Source organism: Myzus persicae, unplaced genomic scaffold (genome assembly GCF_001856785.1).
Source record: "Myzus persicae strain clone G006 unplaced genomic scaffold, MPER_G0061.0, whole genome shotgun sequence".
NCBI classification, from domain to species: domain Eukaryota; kingdom Metazoa; phylum Arthropoda; class Insecta; order Hemiptera; family Aphididae; genus Myzus; species Myzus persicae.
This window is the reverse complement of record NW_019103680.1, coordinates 158,087-180,463: the sequence shown is the minus strand read 5'-3', so window position 1 is coordinate 180,463 and position 22,377 is coordinate 158,087. Positions and strand designations below refer to the sequence as shown.

Here is a 22,377-nt window from a genome sequence, read left to right as displayed (position 1 = left end):
ATACATTTCCCAACCGATTGACTAAAGGTAAAGAAGTACCTATGCAAATGTTTGCACATTCTTACAGCGAACCTACTATTCCTGTCTGAAGAAATAAGTACGTGGAAAAGTTACATGGAAATTTACGTCACTTTCTCATTTATAACACTCTGAATATTCTAGACTCTAGTAGTTCTTGGCCATACTATATTTATTAATTAAAAAAGTAGTAACAGACTCGACTCATCACTATTGATAATCGAATTAAAATCTTTAGCCTACATATTTTTGGCAAAAATCCACGTGGTAATAAATGTTGTTCTTGGATAAAGGAAAAAAAATTATTTCATCATAATATCATAAGCCAGTGACCATAATATTAGTGGCCGAATGAAAATCGATAGGTAGACCGCAGTGTACCGGAAACAGCGGCGGCCGATAGAATACATTTTGCGGTAGATGTAGACCGCATATTGGAAGACAGGCACCAAATAAATAAAAGATTAATATAGATGATGGATAGGTAACAAAAATACAATTACTATTAAATAGGTAACAGTCATATTATAATGGTAATCACAATATTCAAAGTAGCGACAATAGAAATAATTCTAAATGATATTGTGATTTATCCAAAACTTTGCTATATTTATATATTATAAATCTAGAAAAAAATCATAAAATAATTAAAATTCAGAAGTAGATCTGTTAAGCCAATTATTAAAACAATAGATTTTCATTCACAAACTTAAATTAAAATAATAAAAAAAGAAGGTATATCATATATAATTAAAATATTATTCAAAGATTTTGTTCTTAAACTATTATTGATATGCCAACTTCAAGACTTGCATATCTCACGTTCTAATGAAATTCAACTTATTTCTCTCAATTGTATATTTTTATAATATAATACACACATATTCATATGTAAATACTATTTGAATACATAAAAAATATTATATTCATTAAGGATAATCACAAAATATTTTATTAAGACAAGTACCTATTTGAAAGTGGTGCAATTTCCGACTTAAAATATACATCTCGCTATTATCGACAAATCAATGAGATACCTTAGAGGATACCATACCCATTTCCCTACTTCTGTGTACATTAAAAAAGTTTTGTTACACAGAAACGGCTGTTTTATTACTTATACTGAACAAATTGAACATTTTTTTAACTAAATCACTTTAAGAATAACAAAGATGTATTGGCCATGCAGAAATTTGGCATAAGACTGAAATCATTAACAATTTACAAATATGGGACTTTTAATAGAAATTACTGATGTAAAAATATTTTTTCACATCATAGAATCACTGTTTGATTTACACATATTGCAGAAATATAAATACAAAATATATGTATATTATTTTAGTGTGAATAATTCATTAGGTATAAGTAAAAAACTTGTATTTCTATTCCTCAAACGCCTTTCCTTACATTCTATTAAAAATACATAGGTACAATCACATAATAATATATGTATATAAATATATATTCATACATGTTTATATATTAATAAATAATCCTTTATAATTAAATGTCACAATTCCTTTAAAACAAAATTCTTTAAATACATTGACAAGAATTATTTTTATTATAATAAATAATCATAAATCATCACACATTAAGATTTATTGGGTTCTGAAAAGGTATTTATCATCTATAATAAGGCTACACAACTACATTTTAATTATAGTTATATTAAGAAATTGGGGCAAAAAAAAAAATAATAATAATAATTCGTTCTAAGGTATAAAAGCGGTATTGCAGACTTAATTAAACATACAAAATTATAAATAGATAATAAATGCATTATACACTATTTAAGATAATATTGAGTTTTTACTTCATACCATGTATGATTTGGAAAACTAAATTAATGTATTTGTATTGAAAATAATATTTATAGGAACATGCATCATATTTATGTCGAAGAAAATAAAAAAAAAAATGTTTAAAATTATAATTTCAGGTAGCCAAACCAAAATGTAAAGCCTAAATGATATAATTAACAGTCATCTCAATGGCAGTGATAATTTACATAATTAATCATTGATAATTTTACATAAGAGAACATTGATTATTTGATATAAGATATTTCAAATAGTTACTGTATTTGTACTTAAAAACCTGTCATAGAAAAAATATTCATTCATAGAAAAAAATATATAAACGTATTTGTTATAAATACGAATAGAACAAGCTTAATATGTATGGCAAAAAATTGTACTTTAATGTAATTATATGTAAAGAAAAATATCAAAATATCATCACAAATTGAAATATGTTTCTTAAGAAAAATTAATTTAAATGGTGGACAAGAGTATATATCTTTATGAAATTCCCCAAGATGTTAAAAATATCAATGTTATGGGGAATAAAATTCAAAACAATACAAAACGCATTAAAAAAAAAATTTCGAGATCTACAACACAATTTCAAACCCATAGAATGTATGAACAAAACACTAGAACATTTTATAATAACTACCCATAAAAAAGTCACTTATTTTTAAAGTTCTCAAATGCCATGACCTACCGCTACCAGAAATAATCATTTTCACGTTTTGGACACATGTTTCAGTCTTAACTCATACAATTCTTTACATCGATTAAAATTAAAAATGTTTTCATAGGTACAAATTACACTAAATTTATCTACATGATACTAGATAACCCATCAGTATAGGTATAAACAATTGAATTACACCCTTAAATCATAAACAATTTTTTCTATTTAAATTTATTACAATAGTTTTATATTAAATAAATATAATATTAATGGGATTATGTATTTTCATATTCAATTAAGTTAACTTTTTAAGAACAATTTTAAATTACCAAATCAGAAAATTATATAACTTTGGGATGGGTTGAGGACCAGTAAAATGTGATGTGGTAATTTCACCCAAAAAATTACCATAGCTATTGCGCCAATATCACTAAACTATAAATATGAACACAATTTAAGTTAAAAAATATATAATAATAATGAATACAACTTGTTCTTTTTTCCTCGCTTGTTTTTTTAAATTTTTACTTAAAACCTTGTGCGACCGTACACATTCAATAGCTTATGAAAGTAATTAATAAGTAGTAGGAAATTATTATAGGCATCAAATGTATAACAAATTTGTGCCGAACAATAGATATAGTTATAATTTTTAAAAAACAGTATCCAAAACACAATTTATTCAGAATAAAACTAAAATGTGTTTAGATAATGTTGAATGGTATAAAACTGAGCCAAATCCAATGTATTTTTATTAATACACGTTAGTATATAGGAATCATTTTTGTATCAACTAATTATTGCCAACATTCCATCAAAAATATAATATTGATTGTAACAATATAAATTTAATACAACTCTCATCACAATAGCTATGAATAGGAAATTAAGAATCAAAGCAGGAACGTTGATAATAACAGTAAAATACTAAGTTTGGTAATAGTAACAGAATATAGATGCATAACAGCTTACACAATCATCATTAAAATTTGTTATTAATTGTAATAACATTGTATTTTCTTTCTATGGGAATTTGAAATATATATTAAAAATCATATTGTAATGTTTACGATTATATAGAATAATATACTAGTCCCATCTAATTAAAAATTCTTCTGACCCATCTGGGTTAGTTCTTTTGCATAATATAGTATATTCTTCACCATTAGCAATTCTATTACTAGCACCAAAATACGAATGTACAAGAGTTTTGAGATCAGCTGTAGAGTCTACAGCATTCTCAGGTGAACAAGGTCTATTTACAGAGTGACTGTGATTTGCAAAGAAATCTGAATAAGATTTATACATTGGGCGACCATTACAGTTGGTCTTAGATTGGCGTTTTGTTGGAGTCGAACTGCTATTCTGTAAGCCATTTCGACGTAACCTCTTACGTTTAACTAAATACTGTCCATTACGATCAACGCGCAAATCTTTTTCACTTAAACGTCGTTTGGTAGTGCGAACTTGGGGTTGAGTAATTACAGGTGCTAAAGAAAGTGGTAAAGTAATTGATGAAGCAGAACGAGTCTCACGAGGAAGCGATGATCTAGCTATAGGCCGTCCATTTAATAAACGGTTAACACTAAGTCTAAGTCTCTGACTACGGCGGCTTTGAAGGTCCGTTGTACGCAACAAATCAACATCATCTTCGTCATCAAGGTCTTCATCATCATCTGGTTCATCTTCACTAGTCAGTTCTTCTTCAGATGCCGATATATATTTTTCTGGAGTGCTCTCAGTTGAACTGAGATCGAACGGTGATCGGCTTTCAGGAACTTTTTCTTTTTTTATTGATTTCTAAAATTTTAATAAAATAAAATTGAGTCAAACAAAAACTTAAATAAATATTACTTTAACTTTATTAGTAACCACACTCGAACTTCGAGAACTTCGTTTATTTGTCTCTATTTGTTGTTGCCTAATCCGTCTTTCAATTACAGATCTTGGAACAGGTACAATTGGACTGGCACTTTTAATACATACCTAAGACACATAAAATATAAAAATTAAAAAAAATCAAGCTATAGTAGTAGCACTAGTAGGTATTTAAAACTATGTCTATTAACATAAATATAAAATTATTATTGTTTATTAGTTCTTACCATTAAAATGATATATTAATGTTACAAATGTTACATTAAGCGCTACATATCAATAATAAGTGCAAGTTATTTGATGTTTAGTTGAAAAGAGCATACAATTAGAATTTATAAGTATAATAAAAATTATGAAAAAAAATTTCTGTAGTTTAGATATGACGTATACAAAAAATATAAGCAATATCAAAAATACATAATGGAAGTTAATAACAAATTTAAAAAGGTGGACAAGTCATTACAATGGATGTGTTAGATTTAAATTCAATGATAAGTCATTGAGTACGAAAAAATAATTCTGAGCGGAGACTGTCATCCTATCATTTATGTGCAGATAATCAAATTTCAAAAATGACTGAATGGCAAATATTGTAAAAATTTAAAAAATTCAAACACTCGTAAAAAATAATTGTTACTTCCCGGTAAACTTTTTTTTTGTTAATTGTAGAACTTATGGGGAATCTTTGACTAAAAATTTTAATGTGAGGAGTAATGAAAAGAAATTGTTTAATGAATTTTGTCCAAATGTGAATTTTAAATGCATATAAAAAATAATCTATGTATCTTTCATACTATTGAACTACTTTTTAAGCATCTTATGAGGACCCTTGCATTCTATTACAAAGTTATTTTTACTAAGTGAAAATTTTTGATTTTCTGTTATAAACGGTAACCTAAATATTTACCAATGAAAATGTCAGAAATATATGTTTCTTGGTCTGGACTAGGCTTAAGAATAGATCAAAAAATTAAAGTAATTCATAAGTAATCAATATAACATTAATTTACATTATATTGGGATGATAACTCAATTTTAAATATTATTAGTCTATATGATAAATTTTAATAAATATAAATGGCTAATAAACTAATGTTATCTGATATAAAGATGTCAATATTGGGAAAGCGAGATAGGAGAAATGTCTGATTTTACAAAATGTTCACTATCAACAATTATTACAATTTTACAGTTTTTGGTTTACTAGAGGATATAAAATGTTCGAAGTTGAATGTTAGATTAACATAGCCAATTGTGATTTACATCATTTTTTTTACAAAGAATAAATATTCAATACTTACATTATGTCCAATTGATGGAAGGCCTTTTGGTAACATCACAACATGTGAATCTTGATGTAAAAATTTCAATCCTTCCACTGAATACATTGACTCAGTAAGTCGTTCATTTATTACAAGATCAGTCCTAAGATAATTTAAATTAAATATATCAAGTTAAATTTATGCTCAATATTAAACTAAATATTTCCACAACAAATCAAAACTTTTAAATTCAATTTTCCAATAGTATGAAACATCAATTTTTAAATAACCATTTTGTGGAACTTAATTTTTAATTAGGTAAATAACAGATGGTGAACAGATGAGGCAACAGTATTATCAAGAACCTTCTCCGGCTTCAAATTCATACAGAAAATAATTTAAAAAACAAATCTATTAAATCAGTTGTTGTTAGCTGAATTTAAATAGAATTTAATATTATTAATAAGTTCTACAAATTGATTATCTAAAAATGTTGATAAAAATTAGTACAACAGATTTTTTGATTGGCCAAAATAAATTAGGATATAAAACTTTTTTGATATTAAAATACTTACTTTTTTGGAGGTGGTAATATATTGAGGTTAAGTTTATTGCGCAATTGGTGATGCAAAAGATTCTCATTAATTGGAACTTCTGCGGGTAACGTAAAACGTGGGGGCTTAGGTGGCAACTTCAGTCGGAGTCCCCACATGTTGGTGGGTTTTTTACCCTGGAATTCAAACCTACTGTAAAGTGGACAAATATAAATAATCAAATTTAATATAAATATTTAATAGAAGTTACAATGCAAAGCAAATTATATCATAATATATATACACATGGTAAACCATTTAGTTTTCAAAACTGAAAAATATTATGACATAATAGGTTTATTGATAATTTAAATTATATACTAACTGATTGGTGTCTTTGAGCAGGGAATTGACAACATAAACTTTCCTGTCATCAACAGGAACATTAAGAATCTGTAAAAAATTGTAATACCAATATAATATTAGCACAATATATTTTTCAAAAGTATTTTAATATAACTAATTACTCTTAACTATAACCTATAGTTAGATATTAAAAAATTGATAAGGAAACCGTACAACTAAAAACTATGTGATAAACTGATAACAAAAATTTATTTCACAAATTATTAGTATTGAGTAGTAAATTGATCTGAAAATATTGATTTATCAAGGGCAACATCAAAGCATACCCTGACACTTGTTTGATAAGTCTATATTATATTATATTCAATATGGTTAGCCAAACAAAAAGTTTGTCCATATCAAAAAATAAAATACACAATAACAAAAATAAAACTGACCACTTATTGGAGCACAGGGTAAAAACTTACAGATAACAGTAAACATAACCCCATTACATCAGGGGTCAGCAATAGGCGGCAGCCTGCATCTGGGTTGTGGTGGGAAAATAAATTGACTGTCCAAAAAATACTTTACTTTAATATTGATTTTTATTTCATTATTTGTCTTTGTAGACCTAAAATAACTTACTAAGCACAAAGTTTTTCTGAACCTCAAATTTTTTTTTCAAATCATCCTAACCCCGCAGAAATTAATCGTCAACCTCATACTTCAGACAATATCAAATGTACAAAAATAATATGAAATCAGAAACAGTTCATTTATAAGTGTATTCTTTAAGGCTATTGAGGCTAACATCCACGTATATTATTTAATTTCTTATGCACAATACAAATATGTCCGAAGTATTTATTTATCCCATGTGCCGTATGGCAGACTAAGAAAGTTTAAATTATGGTTTTACAACTTTATTTATTAGTTTTTATCAGAATAACTTATTTACTATGGAAAATAAAACATACTTTAGGAGGTAGATACATTGAAGTCCAATGGTTATCTAAATATGGAAGTATATTTATGTCCACATCATAATATTTCTGTGGTTTATAAGCTGTCATATTAAAAAGAGCAAGATGAACTAAATCTGACCATTCCAATTCAATACGACGTACAAATTCTGTACCCACATTGCACACTGAACACAAAAAGACATAGAACCTGAAACAAAAATATTTTAAGTGAATAATTACAATGTAATAAGATTGTGTCAATTGTTCACCCCCCCAAATAAGTACTAAATACAAAAGTTTAAGTAAAACTAAAAAATTAGATAATCAAAATGTACTTATACTTAATAAATAAAAATGGAGGTTACTAAAATTAAAAATATTTAACTATTGTTTAATTAAGGCTATAAATAATATTTGTTTAAAAAAAATGAATATTAACATTCTAGTAAGACTAAACAGTAAATAAATGACTTAAATGCAATTTATTCAAGTTGAGAATTGTATTATATTAAATAATATAAATAACTAGTTAGTTAAACAAAACATGAAGTAAATATAAAGGTGATTTTTAGTTTTTTAATTTTCTATAGATAGAAGAGTTTTTTGCAAATATTTTATTCAAATAGATTGTTTTAGCTTACCTATCGCCGAGATACAGAGGATATATCAATGAAGTGACACATTTTTCATGAAACCATTGTAAACATTTACCACATTGCAGCATATTTATGAACCAGTCACCCGGTCCTCCACAATAGCAATAGGTTCCTAAATTGTTAATTCGGTGATGTATATCCCATTGTAAAGCGTTCAACTAAAAAATAATAATTATTTTAAATGAAGAGATTAAATTATTTATTAGGGCTAGGATTTCAATGGATTTGCATACATTTTTAAATTTATTGGTCATTTTATCTATTTATTGCAGAAATAATGATCAAAAAAAAAAAGGGGTTTAAGATTGAAACTTATAAAAATATTATTTTAATTTTGTACTAACACTGAATATATGGTTTTAAATAAAATTATAAAATAAGGCTCCAACCAATTAGTCGATCACATACAAATTGTATCTAAGATATCAACACATAAAGCATGTACTAAAATGTTAATTGTACACACTCGTGTTTCTTTGCTCAGTATTTTGTGTTTTGTAAGAAATATTTTCTTATCATGCAATAATATTGTGTCAGTAGTGCATATGGCTGATTGTAAGATACCTCTAGCTGTTCCACAAGTGTTTACATTTTATTTTTTATATGCACAGAGTAGATTTTGAATTAAAAATTAAATTTAGTGATTATGAGGAATTGTAAAAGAATATGGTAATGAAATTTATTCCACTCATTTATTTTTATACTTGTAGTCTGAATATGTTAAACTTTTATTACACACAATTTTAACGGGTATGTATTTCATCAGTATAACATTTTTGTTATTTGAAAATAAAATAGTATGATTTATTAGTTAATAATTAATTTTTTTGACTTGTATTTTTTTTGGCATTTTTGAAATTTATGGGTAATAAATGCATTTTTTTAAAGGGAATTTTAATCCGAGCACTGTTGACTAATAATAAAAATTAGAATTCTAATAATACAGAAAACATACATCATAAGGTAGTTTAACAACTTTTGGAACAATTGTGCTCGATACAGAATTTGTAACTTGCAGTCTATTAATCTGTTGTTTTTCCTTACATTGAAAACATATCCATACAGTAATATCTGTAACTTCAACTTCCGGCTGAAAAAATAGAACCATTATTGATCTTATCTTATTTTTTATAGATACATTTAATAGTTAATACAAATTGCATTAGCATAAATATGTAATAAATATTAAATAAATATTTTTTATCAATTAAACCTAATAACAATTTAATAGAACAATCAATATCCCACACATAAAATAAACAATACCTACATAATTACCAAAGAACTTGTATATTGCTGAATTAAATAACATTTAATATTTCTTTTTAATAAGACAAATATTAATTTAATATAAATCAAAAATGGAGCAGTAGCCAATAAGAATTATCAACACAGTTGAAAAACAAGTAATACAATTTGATGTCACTCTAACAAAAAGCAATAAATTACAATATATACATCATACTGTATTATTATTTCATGTTATTAGGTACATTCTATTAAGGGGATTCCACTCAGTGATTTTGTCTTTGCCTAACACAAGGGTAAATCACTGGGTGGAATCTCCTTAACTGTATGATATAAGAGTTAGAACATAAATATATCAGTAAAATACATGTTGATAAAAAATATTGAAGATTAGCATGATTACTGATGGACCAATGAACAAAATTAATAGTTTTGTTTTTTATGTCTTATTATAGTTTATAATATGAAAATTACTATTTTTTAATAACTGTTTAAAAGATTTTACAACAAATTTTTATCAACCCGCCTTTTTTATATTTGAATAGTGGGTAGTAAAAATTATATTTACCTTGTGACATTTACGATGGTATACATTAGCACATTTATCACATACACAAATATCATCTGGCATAGCCTCGATATTGCACACATTGCAAAATTGGGTAGTCGTACTCGTACATGTCATCCGTGTAACATTTTTTAAGAATACCCATTTTACTGTATTATCACCAAACTTAACTAAACATTTAGATTCTTTATACCTCAACTAAAAGTAAAAAATAATGTTAGTATATGGCAAGTTTATACTTAATTGAAAAACATATAATTAAATATTATTTACTTTTGCTATAAATCCTAAATAAAATCGTTCATCATTTAAATGAACCAATACTTCTTCTCCACAAATATAACTCTTGCTTTCAACAGTTGTACTATCAGGAGTAGGGGCCTCGGGGCTCTCCCTTTTAATCTAAAAAATATACAATATCAATGGTAAGACTAAAATCAATTTCACTCTACAATAGATTCTTTTTTGTATAATAAGTGTAAAAAAGGATACTTGTACCATTTAAGTTTGATCTGGAGTTAAAAAACATAAAATTCTAAACAAATTATCTTGGACCAAAAATTAAAATTGAATTTATAAACTGATGTATACTTATTAGGTAAGTACCTGCATATACATATTTAAATATATTTTATCAGTATTGATGGAAATTTGCCCTCATAAGTTACTTATTAAAAATGAAAAGTGATAATATTTAGGCAGGTGCAATACCTTATTAGAAAGATGGAAAAATATATATTTATGGTTTTGTTTGATTTTAAAAGTCCAAATAACCATAATTCAATCAATAGGCAACCAAAAAATAGCAAATTATCAAAAATCAATTGTTTAGGCGCCAAGTGTTTTATCAATATAATTTGAACTTAAAAATTATAATAGATACAGGAAAATGATATGGATATTGAAAAATATTAATATATTAATGCCAGATTGCATGAACAATCACTAAACATTTAACAAATCAATAGTGGGCTATTGATCCCTTAAACACGGTTTAGCGGCCAATGATTGGTCCATTAAATTAATAATTTTTTCATGCAACCCAGCATAAATGTACTTATGTTATAGAAGATCTTTTATTATTTAGTTTTGTTATGGATAATTTTTAAAAATAAATTAAAAATGTTATGATAAATGAATAAAAGTGTTTAGTATTTTTCTATTCTCAAGAAATATACATACTACTTTATAGTTACAATTGATCAGTTGATAACAATCATGTTATTTTCAGAGATAAAAGAAATCAATATTAAGAACAATTCTATATTCTAATTAAATGTATGTAAAAATATAAAAAAATGACAGTAAATTTCTCACAGATTCCTTTTTGATCTGCAACATTTTGTCAGCTATTCATTGTCGAATAATCCTGCAAATAATACAATATAGTTAAAACCCATAAAACTGTTTCAATACCTATCAATAACAATAGGTACTTTCTAACTAGTCAATCGAGCAGTCTACTAGCCACCTACAATAGATGTATGGAATAGTCATACCATAGATATTCTACTCTGGACAAACTATTAGAACTTTTCTGTGGATAGACTGTACTACTGATAGTGAACAAAACATCAAACGCAAGACCAGTGATCCTAAACAGGGTTGTTGCGCCTAAATCAGCGTTCGACATCCGGAAACAAGTGTCTGTAAACACAGTCTCAAACTTTCCGGCCGTATAATACCTACGACCACAACTCGACTGTCGAGGCAACCAATCGCACCATAGACATAATATAGATGTTTATCAATCAACATTGACATCCACATTATGGTCTACGACTCGCACACACTACCAAACACACAAACACTATCACATACACACATGCAGCTTATACACATCCATTCAAATATTTCACACACGCACACATACACACACACACACACACACACACAATTTCCATTAGTACACAAATGTACTGGACTTGCCATCGTCACCGGGTTGAACGATAGGGACTATCTCCACGGCCAGAGCAAGCCTTTTTGGAGATGTCCACCGTTACTATTGCGGCCCGAAAGCACGGGGGACTGGACAAAGGCGTCCGGCGGACAGACAGAGACACGCCGCCTCCGACCTAGACCAGGACACGCCGTGGCCCAACTCACCATAAACGCAAACGACGACGACGACGAAAACGGCAGCAGCGATCCAATTCCTCGACTTCTCGTCAGCCTTTTGATTACATCTTCGATTGGACCGCGGCTGGGCTCGACGTCTGCGGTTGTGTTCATGGCCCCCGTCGGATCACTGAACTGCGGCCGCCCCGGGTGGCACCACTGCGCCGCCGCCGCCGTCGCCGCCACCGCCACCTGCCGACCAGTGTTATCAGTCAGCCTTGGTCGTCGGGTGGGCCGCCTCTGAATTTGTTTTTTCCTCGCGAAATGCCCATCAGAATATCAGACTGCGTGCAATTTACAATGTTTTTACTTTTTTCTCAGTGTTTACGACATAATAATTTAATAACAATGTCGTCGCCTACCCACAGGTACCTACGTGGCTACGTGTATTTCTGCGCGTTGTGTAGCTTATAATTGTCACGATGTGTTGATGTTGACAAAGATTGCACACGACTATAGAACCATTAGATCGTATTTCAATAATAATAATACTCGGTATAGATAATACAAATACGTCATAATATTATGCTTAATTAAATTGTTATCAACGTTGATTTAAATAACTAATAAGTAACGGTTAGTAATTGAGACTCGAGTGATAATAAGAATATGTAATACCGAACTAATCTGAGTAATTATAATAATTATTTATTTGATAAAAGTTAAAACCCTTTACACACCTGATCATTAATTTTATCTTAGCCTTGAAAAAAAATTGTAGATACCTATATCTACCATCGCAAAGTACTTTTTTAAATCTACATCCCAACATCCCATGCAGTATAGGAAGCGACGGTAGCATGGCAGAATTAAAAGCACAGTAACAATAGTACAAAAAATAATTCACAAATCTTCGATTTCCCAAGACCAATTTTTCCTACCTTACTATTTTGAATAAAATAAATTATAACTTTATCACTTAAAATTATTTTCTTTTTTAGTTGAACACACTTACATACGAGTACCTACATTATAATTTAAAGCACGGATTTCTATTAAATTGCATATTTTTGGATTTTTGTCAGTAATCTTTACGAATCATAATAGTTTGAAGTGACTTGACTTTTTTTTGCATATTTCTGAATATTTAATGGTTATTACATATTTTTACGGAATTCAAAATGTATTGCATATATTGATGCAAAATTTAAAAAAAATCAAAAATAATTTTTGTAGGCACTAAGTAGTAATTGAAATAATATCTATAACTATTGATTACGACTTAGATTTATATGTCTAATCTTAATAGGCCTCATGAATGCTCGTTTTTTTGTCAAAAACTACTAATTCCAACGATACGTAGGTACGTATCGACAATTATCACTATTTTTATTCTGAAAAAATATTTGAGTTCTCTTTAACATATCAAGGAAAAGATCTAGCCACATTTTTAACTGATGTGATTTAGATTGCAATGAATGTTATTAAAATTTCCAAAAATTTACTAAAATTTCAAACATTAATATTTGAATAAACTACCTAACTAAAATCATACAAATATGCCTCGATTGAACCCCCTACATGTTGTGGAAAATTAAAATATATATTTTCAAATCGCTCTTGCTATTCCTGGATCGAAGGAATTTAGATGTGTTTCATTTCCAATGTACCTGTTTACCAATTGGTCTAATTGATCTAATGAAGCCATATGAATTCTGAATGAAATCTTAATTTGTCGTAAGCACTAAACTTTACTTTTGAGTATCGACTTCAACCTTTTTTTTAAAAATATAATATAAACACAAAAATAATAATTATACTTTTAATTTTGAAGAATGGAAATTGTACATTTATAATTTATGCAGTTATACCTTATAAATTATAACTCGCCGTGTTCTACAAAAACTGATGTGTGTGCTACTGTCTACAGTGCAACAAAATTCTGTCGAAACCAGTCTTTAACAAGCTTTGTATCGCACCAGCAGCTCCTGCCTAACGAAACGCATGCGATTGATAGTGCATCAGTTTTCCGAGGTTAGCGATAAATCATAATATTATGTTATCATCTATATTATTCACAGGTGTCAGGTTTCTTGTAGAAATACTTAGCTACTATTGCTTACACAGTTATTTAGAATTTATTGTATTAGTTAGTATAATATGTATAGTATTATTGTATATTAGAATTAAATTAATTTTTTTTTATTAGTATTTACAGAGTATATTGTATATTTGTCTGAGTTAAAAAAATTCTGAGTAAAACATTTGTAAAAATGTAAAATAATAACTATTAATTATATTATTACATGTAGACTTTATCATCTCTTGATTTTTAATCAAGTAAGTATGGTAATTGAAATGAACAAAGTCTGAATCTTGAAAACTTAAAGAATTTTGTGTAAAGATAAAGGAAAATAATAAAAATGTAACTCAGTAATTATGAGTATGGAGGTAATTAAGCTAGCTTTAATATAAAATATTAATGAAAGAGATCCGATATCACAATCAAGCGGTATAACGATTTGAATTTTTAATTCACAAAAATGTCGACGTGAACGGTCTCAAAATTTATATTCTTTAACTTTTCTCCTAAGCTATAATAGTTAGAAAGTTGGTTGACAACTCATTAAAAATCGATTGTCAAGTAGAAACAAATAGTAAAATAAAAAATTTAAAATAAAATAATTTATTTTTTTACAGTTAAAAAAGGAGCTATTTTCAGCTAGATTTTGATTTAGCGGAGTAGATTTTCAAAACTGGAAAACAGATTTTGTTGTTTGGGGTTTTTTTAGATTCACATTAGCAAGGAGAAGTACAGTGAAAATTTTGAGAACTTTATATTTACTACAAAGCTTTAAAGCTGAAAACTATCAAAAAACACCCAATAAAATGTATTTTAATTTCTTTTAAAGCTCTGTAGTAAATTTATTACTTAAGTTAAAGTTCTGAAAATCTTCATGCACTTCTCCTATAGTCAATATAAATTCAAAAAGATCCCAAATAACAAAATCCCCTCTCCGGTTTCGGAGATCTATCTCACTAAGTGAAAATGAAGGGGCTGTTTTGAGGGGCTGTTCAAATCGACATTTTTCTGGATTCAAATTTTTATACCGTTTAGGAGTGACATAAGAAAATATTCATATTAGGTAAATTATTCGTCATCAAGTTTAATAAATAGGTAATTTAATAAATAAAACAATCAAAATGACTTTAATACCTTTTAAATTCAAATCAGTTATATTCAACCTACTATATTCTACTATATAATCTAATATCTTCTCAATAAATTAATTTGCAATTAATAATTTCCTTAGTATTTCCAGTATAAGTGTATAACTATTAATTGATGTATAATAAAATGTATACTTAGTAAGGTACCTAATATAGGCTGACAGGCCCATCATAGGGTCTGGAAAGTTTTGTAAAACGATTTATCATTGAATTCAAATTTAACAAAACCGTTACCTACAGCTAAGAGAAGAGTTACACTCGACACCTACTTGCCACTTTTTTATTAGTATTATTACTGTTGTTTATTGTTTGAATTGTAATAAATTATTTTAAAACACTGGATAATACTTTAAAAATATTTTTATATTATGCATAATAGAAAAATTAATACTTTATTCACGTAGTGATTCTAAATATTTTACAAAACAAACAATAAAACGTAGCATCTTACTTGATATTTTTTCTCTGAAAAGAAAATCTATAAATCATAAATATATTTTTGGGGGAGGGTTACCATGGTAACAAATAACAATAATAAATGTTATAAGCGTTACGAAAATCAGTCAGAAAAAAAGTTGTAGCCAGCCCAAAAGTATATTTATATTTCAAATGAAATATTGTTACCTACTAACAAAGTTTTTGTGCTGTATACAATTTTCGTTTCTAGGTGATTTCGCGTGGTCTCTTCGGGTTACAGTACCTTTTTTTTTAAATTTAACGAAAATCGTCTCCACCACCCTGCCAAACCCTAGCCTCTGCTTTTCCGTCGACGCCTCCTAAACGCACCTATCATCTGAGAGGAGCTCCTGCTCTGGTTCTAGAATGATATCAGGGACATCCTCGGGTCGTAACCACCGACTGATACACTGTTCAATCTCATGCTACCCACCGCTCAGTACAATGGAACAGAGTATGTTCCACTGAGTATTCCAGCTGCTAGCAGTGGTTGAATTGAGTACAGTACCTATAGGTTTCCCCTAGGAACCGATAGTTAATATATAATTACGTAACCATAGCGATGTCGTTGATACATTTTTAAATCATAATTTAAAAAACATATTTTATATGATTCTATGTACTGCAGAGTATATAATATATTATGCTACACTATTATGTGAACACATAAAATAACTAAATTTTTTTTATACACACAAATTCATAAAATATAATATAAGTATTGCAATAAATACTTATTTTATTCTGTCTTATAGTTTCTAGAAGAAATATTAGGAATGAATATCTTCATGCGTAGGTGGCATATTGTTCAAAAGTCAATGCGAGTTACGAATGTTTAGAAAAAAAACTAAAACCGGTAAACTCACTAATAACTCGATTTAAAAATAAGATTTTTTGACTAAAGGACGATGTAGGTTATTGAATGTATACGAACGGATACTGTTGTTAGAACCTATATATACATATATGTAAGCTATACTTCGATGTTATGTGGGACGATAAAGATTTCCCTTGAGATTCCACTGATGATATTAATGGTGGATATTATTTATATAAGCTGACTCCATCGAGTATCACAATATATAGGTACCCTAAATATGTTCGTATTTTACAGAAAAATCTTTTTTGGATGGGACCTAACAGCAAAAGTTCAAAACCAGTATCAGGCTTACGCACTCACAACAATTTCGTATTTGCAATAAATAAAACATATAATATATATTGCGATTTTTAATATTTGTGTTTTGTATGAACCCATTAGCTATTATAAGTTTATACATTTATACACTATACGTCTATACGGCACAATTTTCTCCTGTCCTTTTTTGGAATTAACAAGTACCTAACTACATATTTATGTTATATTGTAAATTGTAATACATATAGTTTATGCACTTATATCAAAGTACGTGACGATAGTTATTATTATTTCAAAGTATTATTCTAGTTATAACGTATTCACCGTTAAGCTTAACGTGATCAGTACTTCGACGATATATTGCCTATTAAGGATTTTTAATTGGACGACATTGATATGAATTTAGCGAACAGCTGTAGCCCAAGGTTAGATCGATCTGAATTTTTGCCGATATACATTTTGAATGTTTTTCCCTTACAAATTGATTTATATTATTTTAAGGAAATTTGTTGTTTGTAATAGACAGAACTATTCAGTATTGGTTGAAAATATATATGTTGTCACTATTGCGATTTGTTTTACCTAAACATAAATAGCTAGGTCATGCTACTTTAAACGTCTTACAATTGGTAAAATATTATATTTATATTGATTATGTAAAAAAAAATGTACTTATAAATAATATAAAGTATTTATTTCATGATGTTTGTATTATTTTTTTATCAATAAACATTTGACGATAGTAAATGGTTTTGACTTTTGATTTACCTTTTACTCTTTTATTTTTTTGAAACGGAATGTTGGTAACGAAACATTTACTAGTGAATTAGTAAATTGTCAGTTTTTGTAATATAAAATATAATAGCCATAATAATTTTACTTAATACCTATCAAAAAATTAATCGTTACAATTCCTTATAAGTTATGACTATATTATACGGGGATAAGAAATTGTATTATGCAAGATAGTTCATATCAACATTTTATGGTTCTTGCTCAATTCATAATTTAATAATAATTGACCAATTTGATGTTTTTTTTTTATTTGTAGAACAAATTTAACATTGTTTAGGTGTGATTGTTGTTGGAGGGGGTGTAGGGGCGTAGCACCCATGGTAATGTGACGGTTAATTTTGTGTGGAACGCTCTTTCATCCAACATCCGCTATGAGTCCCCCTTTAAATTTTAAGCACTGACCAAAAATGTTAAGAACTAGTAGTATAATAAATTCATTACCTACACTAATAAGTAATAACATTATTATATCAGTCTGTAAACTTGAAGCGTAGTTTATTCGATGACCTTTGGTCAAAAGATTAAATATTCAGATGGTAGCTTCAAATATCAATCAATCATACAATTTTGTATTCCGAAAAATATTACAACATTCAATAATTCGCTCGATACTTGTTAAGTCGTAATAGAAATTAAGATTATCAACAATCAATGGGCCAACAAACCATCTCATTTCAATGTACAGAAAAAACAAAAGAACATTAAATGAAGACAATATAATTCACTGACAGGTCATAATACATAGTAGGTAACTGAAAAAATCTGTACATTTTTTTCAGATTTATTTAAACCCCATGTCATAAAAATTAAAAACACGAATGTTGAGCGTACACAATCTGCAATTGAATTATTATTTTTAATTTTAAGTGACACATGTCAACATGAAATGTGATCCACGTATGACAATATATTTTTAACATGGATTTTATTTGGTACCAATCTTAGATCATATACATGATATATATGATATATATATCATATATATCATATATATGATCTAAGGTACCAATGTTTAAAATATATAGCATTTGTAGTAGTATGTGTATTTATTAACTTCGTCGAGTAATACAACACAGATATCTACCTACATTATGTCATTATCCACGACTATCTTCATATAATCATATACTGAACAATTAATTATATGATGAATAAACTTGTAATTTTTGTGCGATTTGTACAAATTTGTGAATAGCGTGTAGGAGTTATTCGTCATTCGCTATCCGTTATTCATCGGCAAAGATTGACCCAAAATGCCAAAACTATTCACGAATCATTCATGGTCTATCGCTCAGGTAGGCGGTTAAGTTAAACGATCAAATGGTAAGTTTCGTTGTCATTTGCCGGGTATCCATGAAAATTGTAGTAGTTGACTTATTGAGACCTTAACACATCTTTCCACCATTCTAATTATTTTAATTCTAAATTCATATAATTGAAGCCGAAGTTAATTAATAATTACGATTGTAACTATTAATTTGATTATATGCTTACGTTTCACACAGTTTAAGAAAAATCTAGTGTTTTGTACTTAATTTCAACTTAAATGTTTACATAAATTCAAGTTCTTAGAAATTCATTAATTGCTTACAACTCAATGAATAATAATTAAATGCTTATATTAATACAAATTATACAGTGGATTATAATAAATTGAAATAAGAATTTAGGTTACCTACTAACTAAAATTTAATTCCATTTTATAGTGTAGGTATAACTATTGAACAATTACAATTTATACATGCCTTAAGAGATAAGTAAAAAAAAATGTTATTCGTAGTTAGGTACTACGTTAATAGAAAATGATAAACATTTCTGTATTTACTTGTAATTGCACCAACGTCTGGTTTGCATCAATAGTAGTTTTTAATAGATTCCAAATAAGGAACTATTTTTGTACGGCCTTTAAATCTATCAATAATATGAGCTAGAGCAATAAAAGCGGCATCAACATTAACATTCAGATAAGCAGATGTTTCAACGATTGGTATAGCTTTCTTAAATTCGTTACGAGATACAAGTTTTTGAACTTCTTGAACATATGCTTCATTTAATTTATCATTTTTGGTAGTTACTAATACCACAGGTTTTTTTGTATCCTTTATATTTTTTAATATAGTAGTCACAGTTTCTAATTGTTTTTCTATACTACGACCAGGAACTTCACTGACATCAAACACGCATAAAAAACCATCAACATTGAATTTACCGGGAGGTAACACTTTTTGTTCAAATTTTTCTTCAATGCCTGAAATCAATGGAATAATATGTTAGAACAATATTGAAAAAAATACTTTTTTTTAATCTCGACTATTCATAAAAATGTATATAATAATATATTATATTAGGATACATTAGAAATAAAATAAAATATATTAATTCAACTATTTAAAACATATTTGTATTCAAATATGAAGAGTTTTGAACATACCTAATTGGCTTCTACAAATGTACATTAATTTTTCAGCTGATTCAATTTTAGTGGCCACGCAACGTTTGATGTATGGGTCCATTTTAACTCCTTAAAAATGTATACATATATAATAATTTAAAAAATATTTAACATAGCATTTTTTTTCTTAAATAAAATGCATGTATGCCGTATGGTATCAAATAAATTTAAAGATAGTAGTTTTGACCTTTAATAATAAAATTAATATTATTACACAAAAAAATATAATCTATAGGTACAGTTCTAATTAATAACGGATTAACTCGATTTTTTTTCAAACCTTTAAGTTATTATTTTTTTTAAATGCTCCTGGTACAATGATATTAAACAAGCTATGATCCCCTCAAAGGCATACATGTACTAAGTTTGGCCTTAATATAAATAAATAAAAAAGTCCCAGACTCTCAGATAGACTAGCCTGGACTGGACCAACATTGTTTATACTTTAAACCTTTACAGATGTATATAAATAGCTAAAACGAAATGGGTTATTTACCATTAAACGGTTGAAATGTTGAATCATCTAAAAATTCAGTTTGTTCAATTACACGAAATGTGTATTCAGTACCTTCTTCAGATGTTTTCATAACTTCTCCCCAGTATAAAAAATTATCATTATTAACAACTCGTCCACTAAAATCAGACTAAATATAGAAACAGAATTACATGTATGTTTATATTAAATTAATGTATTATTGTCTATTTTGTGATTCATAATTTCATATGTATAAACTATTACATTGCTTAGTAAAGAATTATGATCATCTTCGAAGTCATTAGATGATGATCTCATAAATCTATTACAAAGGCATGATTTCCCAATTCCCACTGCTCCTTTTTCTTTCTCTGCGCCAGAAAGTCCAACAACAGCAACATTAATACAGCGCGGTTTATCAGTTTTCTTAACATTTTGCTTTTCCAAACGACTATAGTTATACATATAAACAGAATTATGACTTTTGGATTAGAACATTATAGGTTCATATTTTATACTTCATAATATAACTTATTTTATTAACTATATTGTTTTAAAATAGGTAGATAACTAAATTTCCAACTACATTTAAGTATGCTTAGATAGATACTATATGAGGAAAGTATTAAGATAAAATTAATGATCTTAGTAAAATTTATAAAAATGGATCATGAAGACAAATATTGTAACTCAATGTATATAGCAATTAGCTTTATTTATTTATTATTATTTTATTATAGGTATTAGAGCAGAAAGCAAAAAAAAATTCTTTTTAAGATATAGGTATAGGTACTAGGTAGGTACCTAAATATATATATTTCCAAATACTTTTAATATTATAATATACTAAAATTAAACAATTACTTTAAGAAGTAAATATATGAAATTACCGAACTTAATTCGAAAATTTTTTTATTGTATCAAGCTTTATACGTTATTAAAAAAATTATTCAAATTAAAAACACTTGATATCAGCATGTGTTGTTTGAATATCTTACAAACGTAGTACAAAGCAAATTTGCATTTCGAAGAAACCATTTTGTGTTGTAAGTCTTAATATTACAGTAAATTGACTTATTAAAAATGTTAAGGTAAGAATATCTGTGTTCTCTTAACAGTTTTTTTTAATAATTTAATTTTAAAGCAAGTGATAAAGCCCGTTTCACTGTCACGCGTACGGTATACGGGGCTATAAAACGGGCCTTGCAAGTTAGTAAAATATTAAAATTTTAAAATGCTCGTAACTCGATTTAAAATTAAAATAATAATTAAAAATAAAACCCGATAATAGAACATAGATAATATTCTTACCTTTAAATTTGATAACAGGTCAATTTACTGTGTTATTAAAAGTTACAACACAAACGGATTCTGCGAAATGCAAATTTGCTATGTTCCACGTTTGCAAGACAAGGATAACACACGTGGACATCACGTCCTCTTGATGTAATACCAATGTATCATTGAATCATACCAAATCGTGTTGTCCTTAAAACGTTGGTAACTCATAACAATGTTTTGTTCAGTACAATCAAGACGTAGAATTTAAGTATTTAACTGTACTGTATTATAATACATATTTTTAAAAAAACCAATACAACATTTTATGTTATACCTAGTTATTAGTTAAGTATATGCATTATACAATTTCAATAATCAAACTAAAAAAATTATAAAAAATAATTACAATTATAACTGAAAGTTAAATAGAATTTGAGAAAAATTCACAATATTTTATTGCATATATTGAACATAATGTGTTTACAAAGGTAAAAATTGTGTTGTACTGACGGTATTAAGTGATAAAATGAT

General features: G+C 27.6%; 2 protein-coding genes across 6 annotated transcripts; both read right to left on the bottom strand.

Annotated features, from left to right (window-relative positions):
- Positions 1–1,264: 1,264 nt before the first annotated feature.
- LOC111035018 (polycomb protein Pcl) lies at positions 1,265–12,538 on the bottom strand. Its single transcript, XM_022316499.1, has 12 exons — positions 12,067–12,538; positions 11,278–11,329; positions 10,234–10,362; positions 9,961–10,158; positions 9,100–9,234; positions 8,130–8,302; positions 7,501–7,696; positions 6,561–6,628; positions 6,218–6,388; positions 5,682–5,805; positions 4,357–4,488; positions 1,265–4,302 (listed from the first exon to the last, which is right to left on the bottom strand). Exons 2-12 carry the CDS (start codon positions 11,299–11,301, stop codon positions 3,592–3,594), a joined length of 2,061 nt encoding a protein of 686 aa, XP_022172191.1. The 5' UTR covers positions 11,302–11,329; positions 12,067–12,538; the 3' UTR covers positions 1,265–3,591.
- Positions 12,539–19,366: 6,828 nt separating this feature from the next.
- LOC111035022 (rho GTPase-activating protein 190-like) lies at positions 19,367–22,377 on the bottom strand. 5 transcript variants are annotated; one of them, XM_022316505.1, is made up of 5 exons: positions 22,040–22,377; positions 20,830–21,016; positions 20,587–20,734; positions 20,070–20,159; positions 19,367–19,886 (listed from the first exon to the last, which is right to left on the bottom strand). In XM_022316505.1, exons 1-5 carry the CDS (start codon positions 22,072–22,074, stop codon positions 19,492–19,494), a joined length of 855 nt encoding a protein of 284 aa, XP_022172197.1. In that variant the 5' UTR covers positions 22,075–22,377; the 3' UTR covers positions 19,367–19,491. The 5 variants fall into 5 exon arrangements, with proteins under 5 accessions (XP_022172197.1, XP_022172199.1, XP_022172200.1 ...); XM_022316507.1 differs by having other exon boundaries at positions 22,253–22,377; XM_022316508.1 differs by having other exon boundaries at positions 22,181–22,226.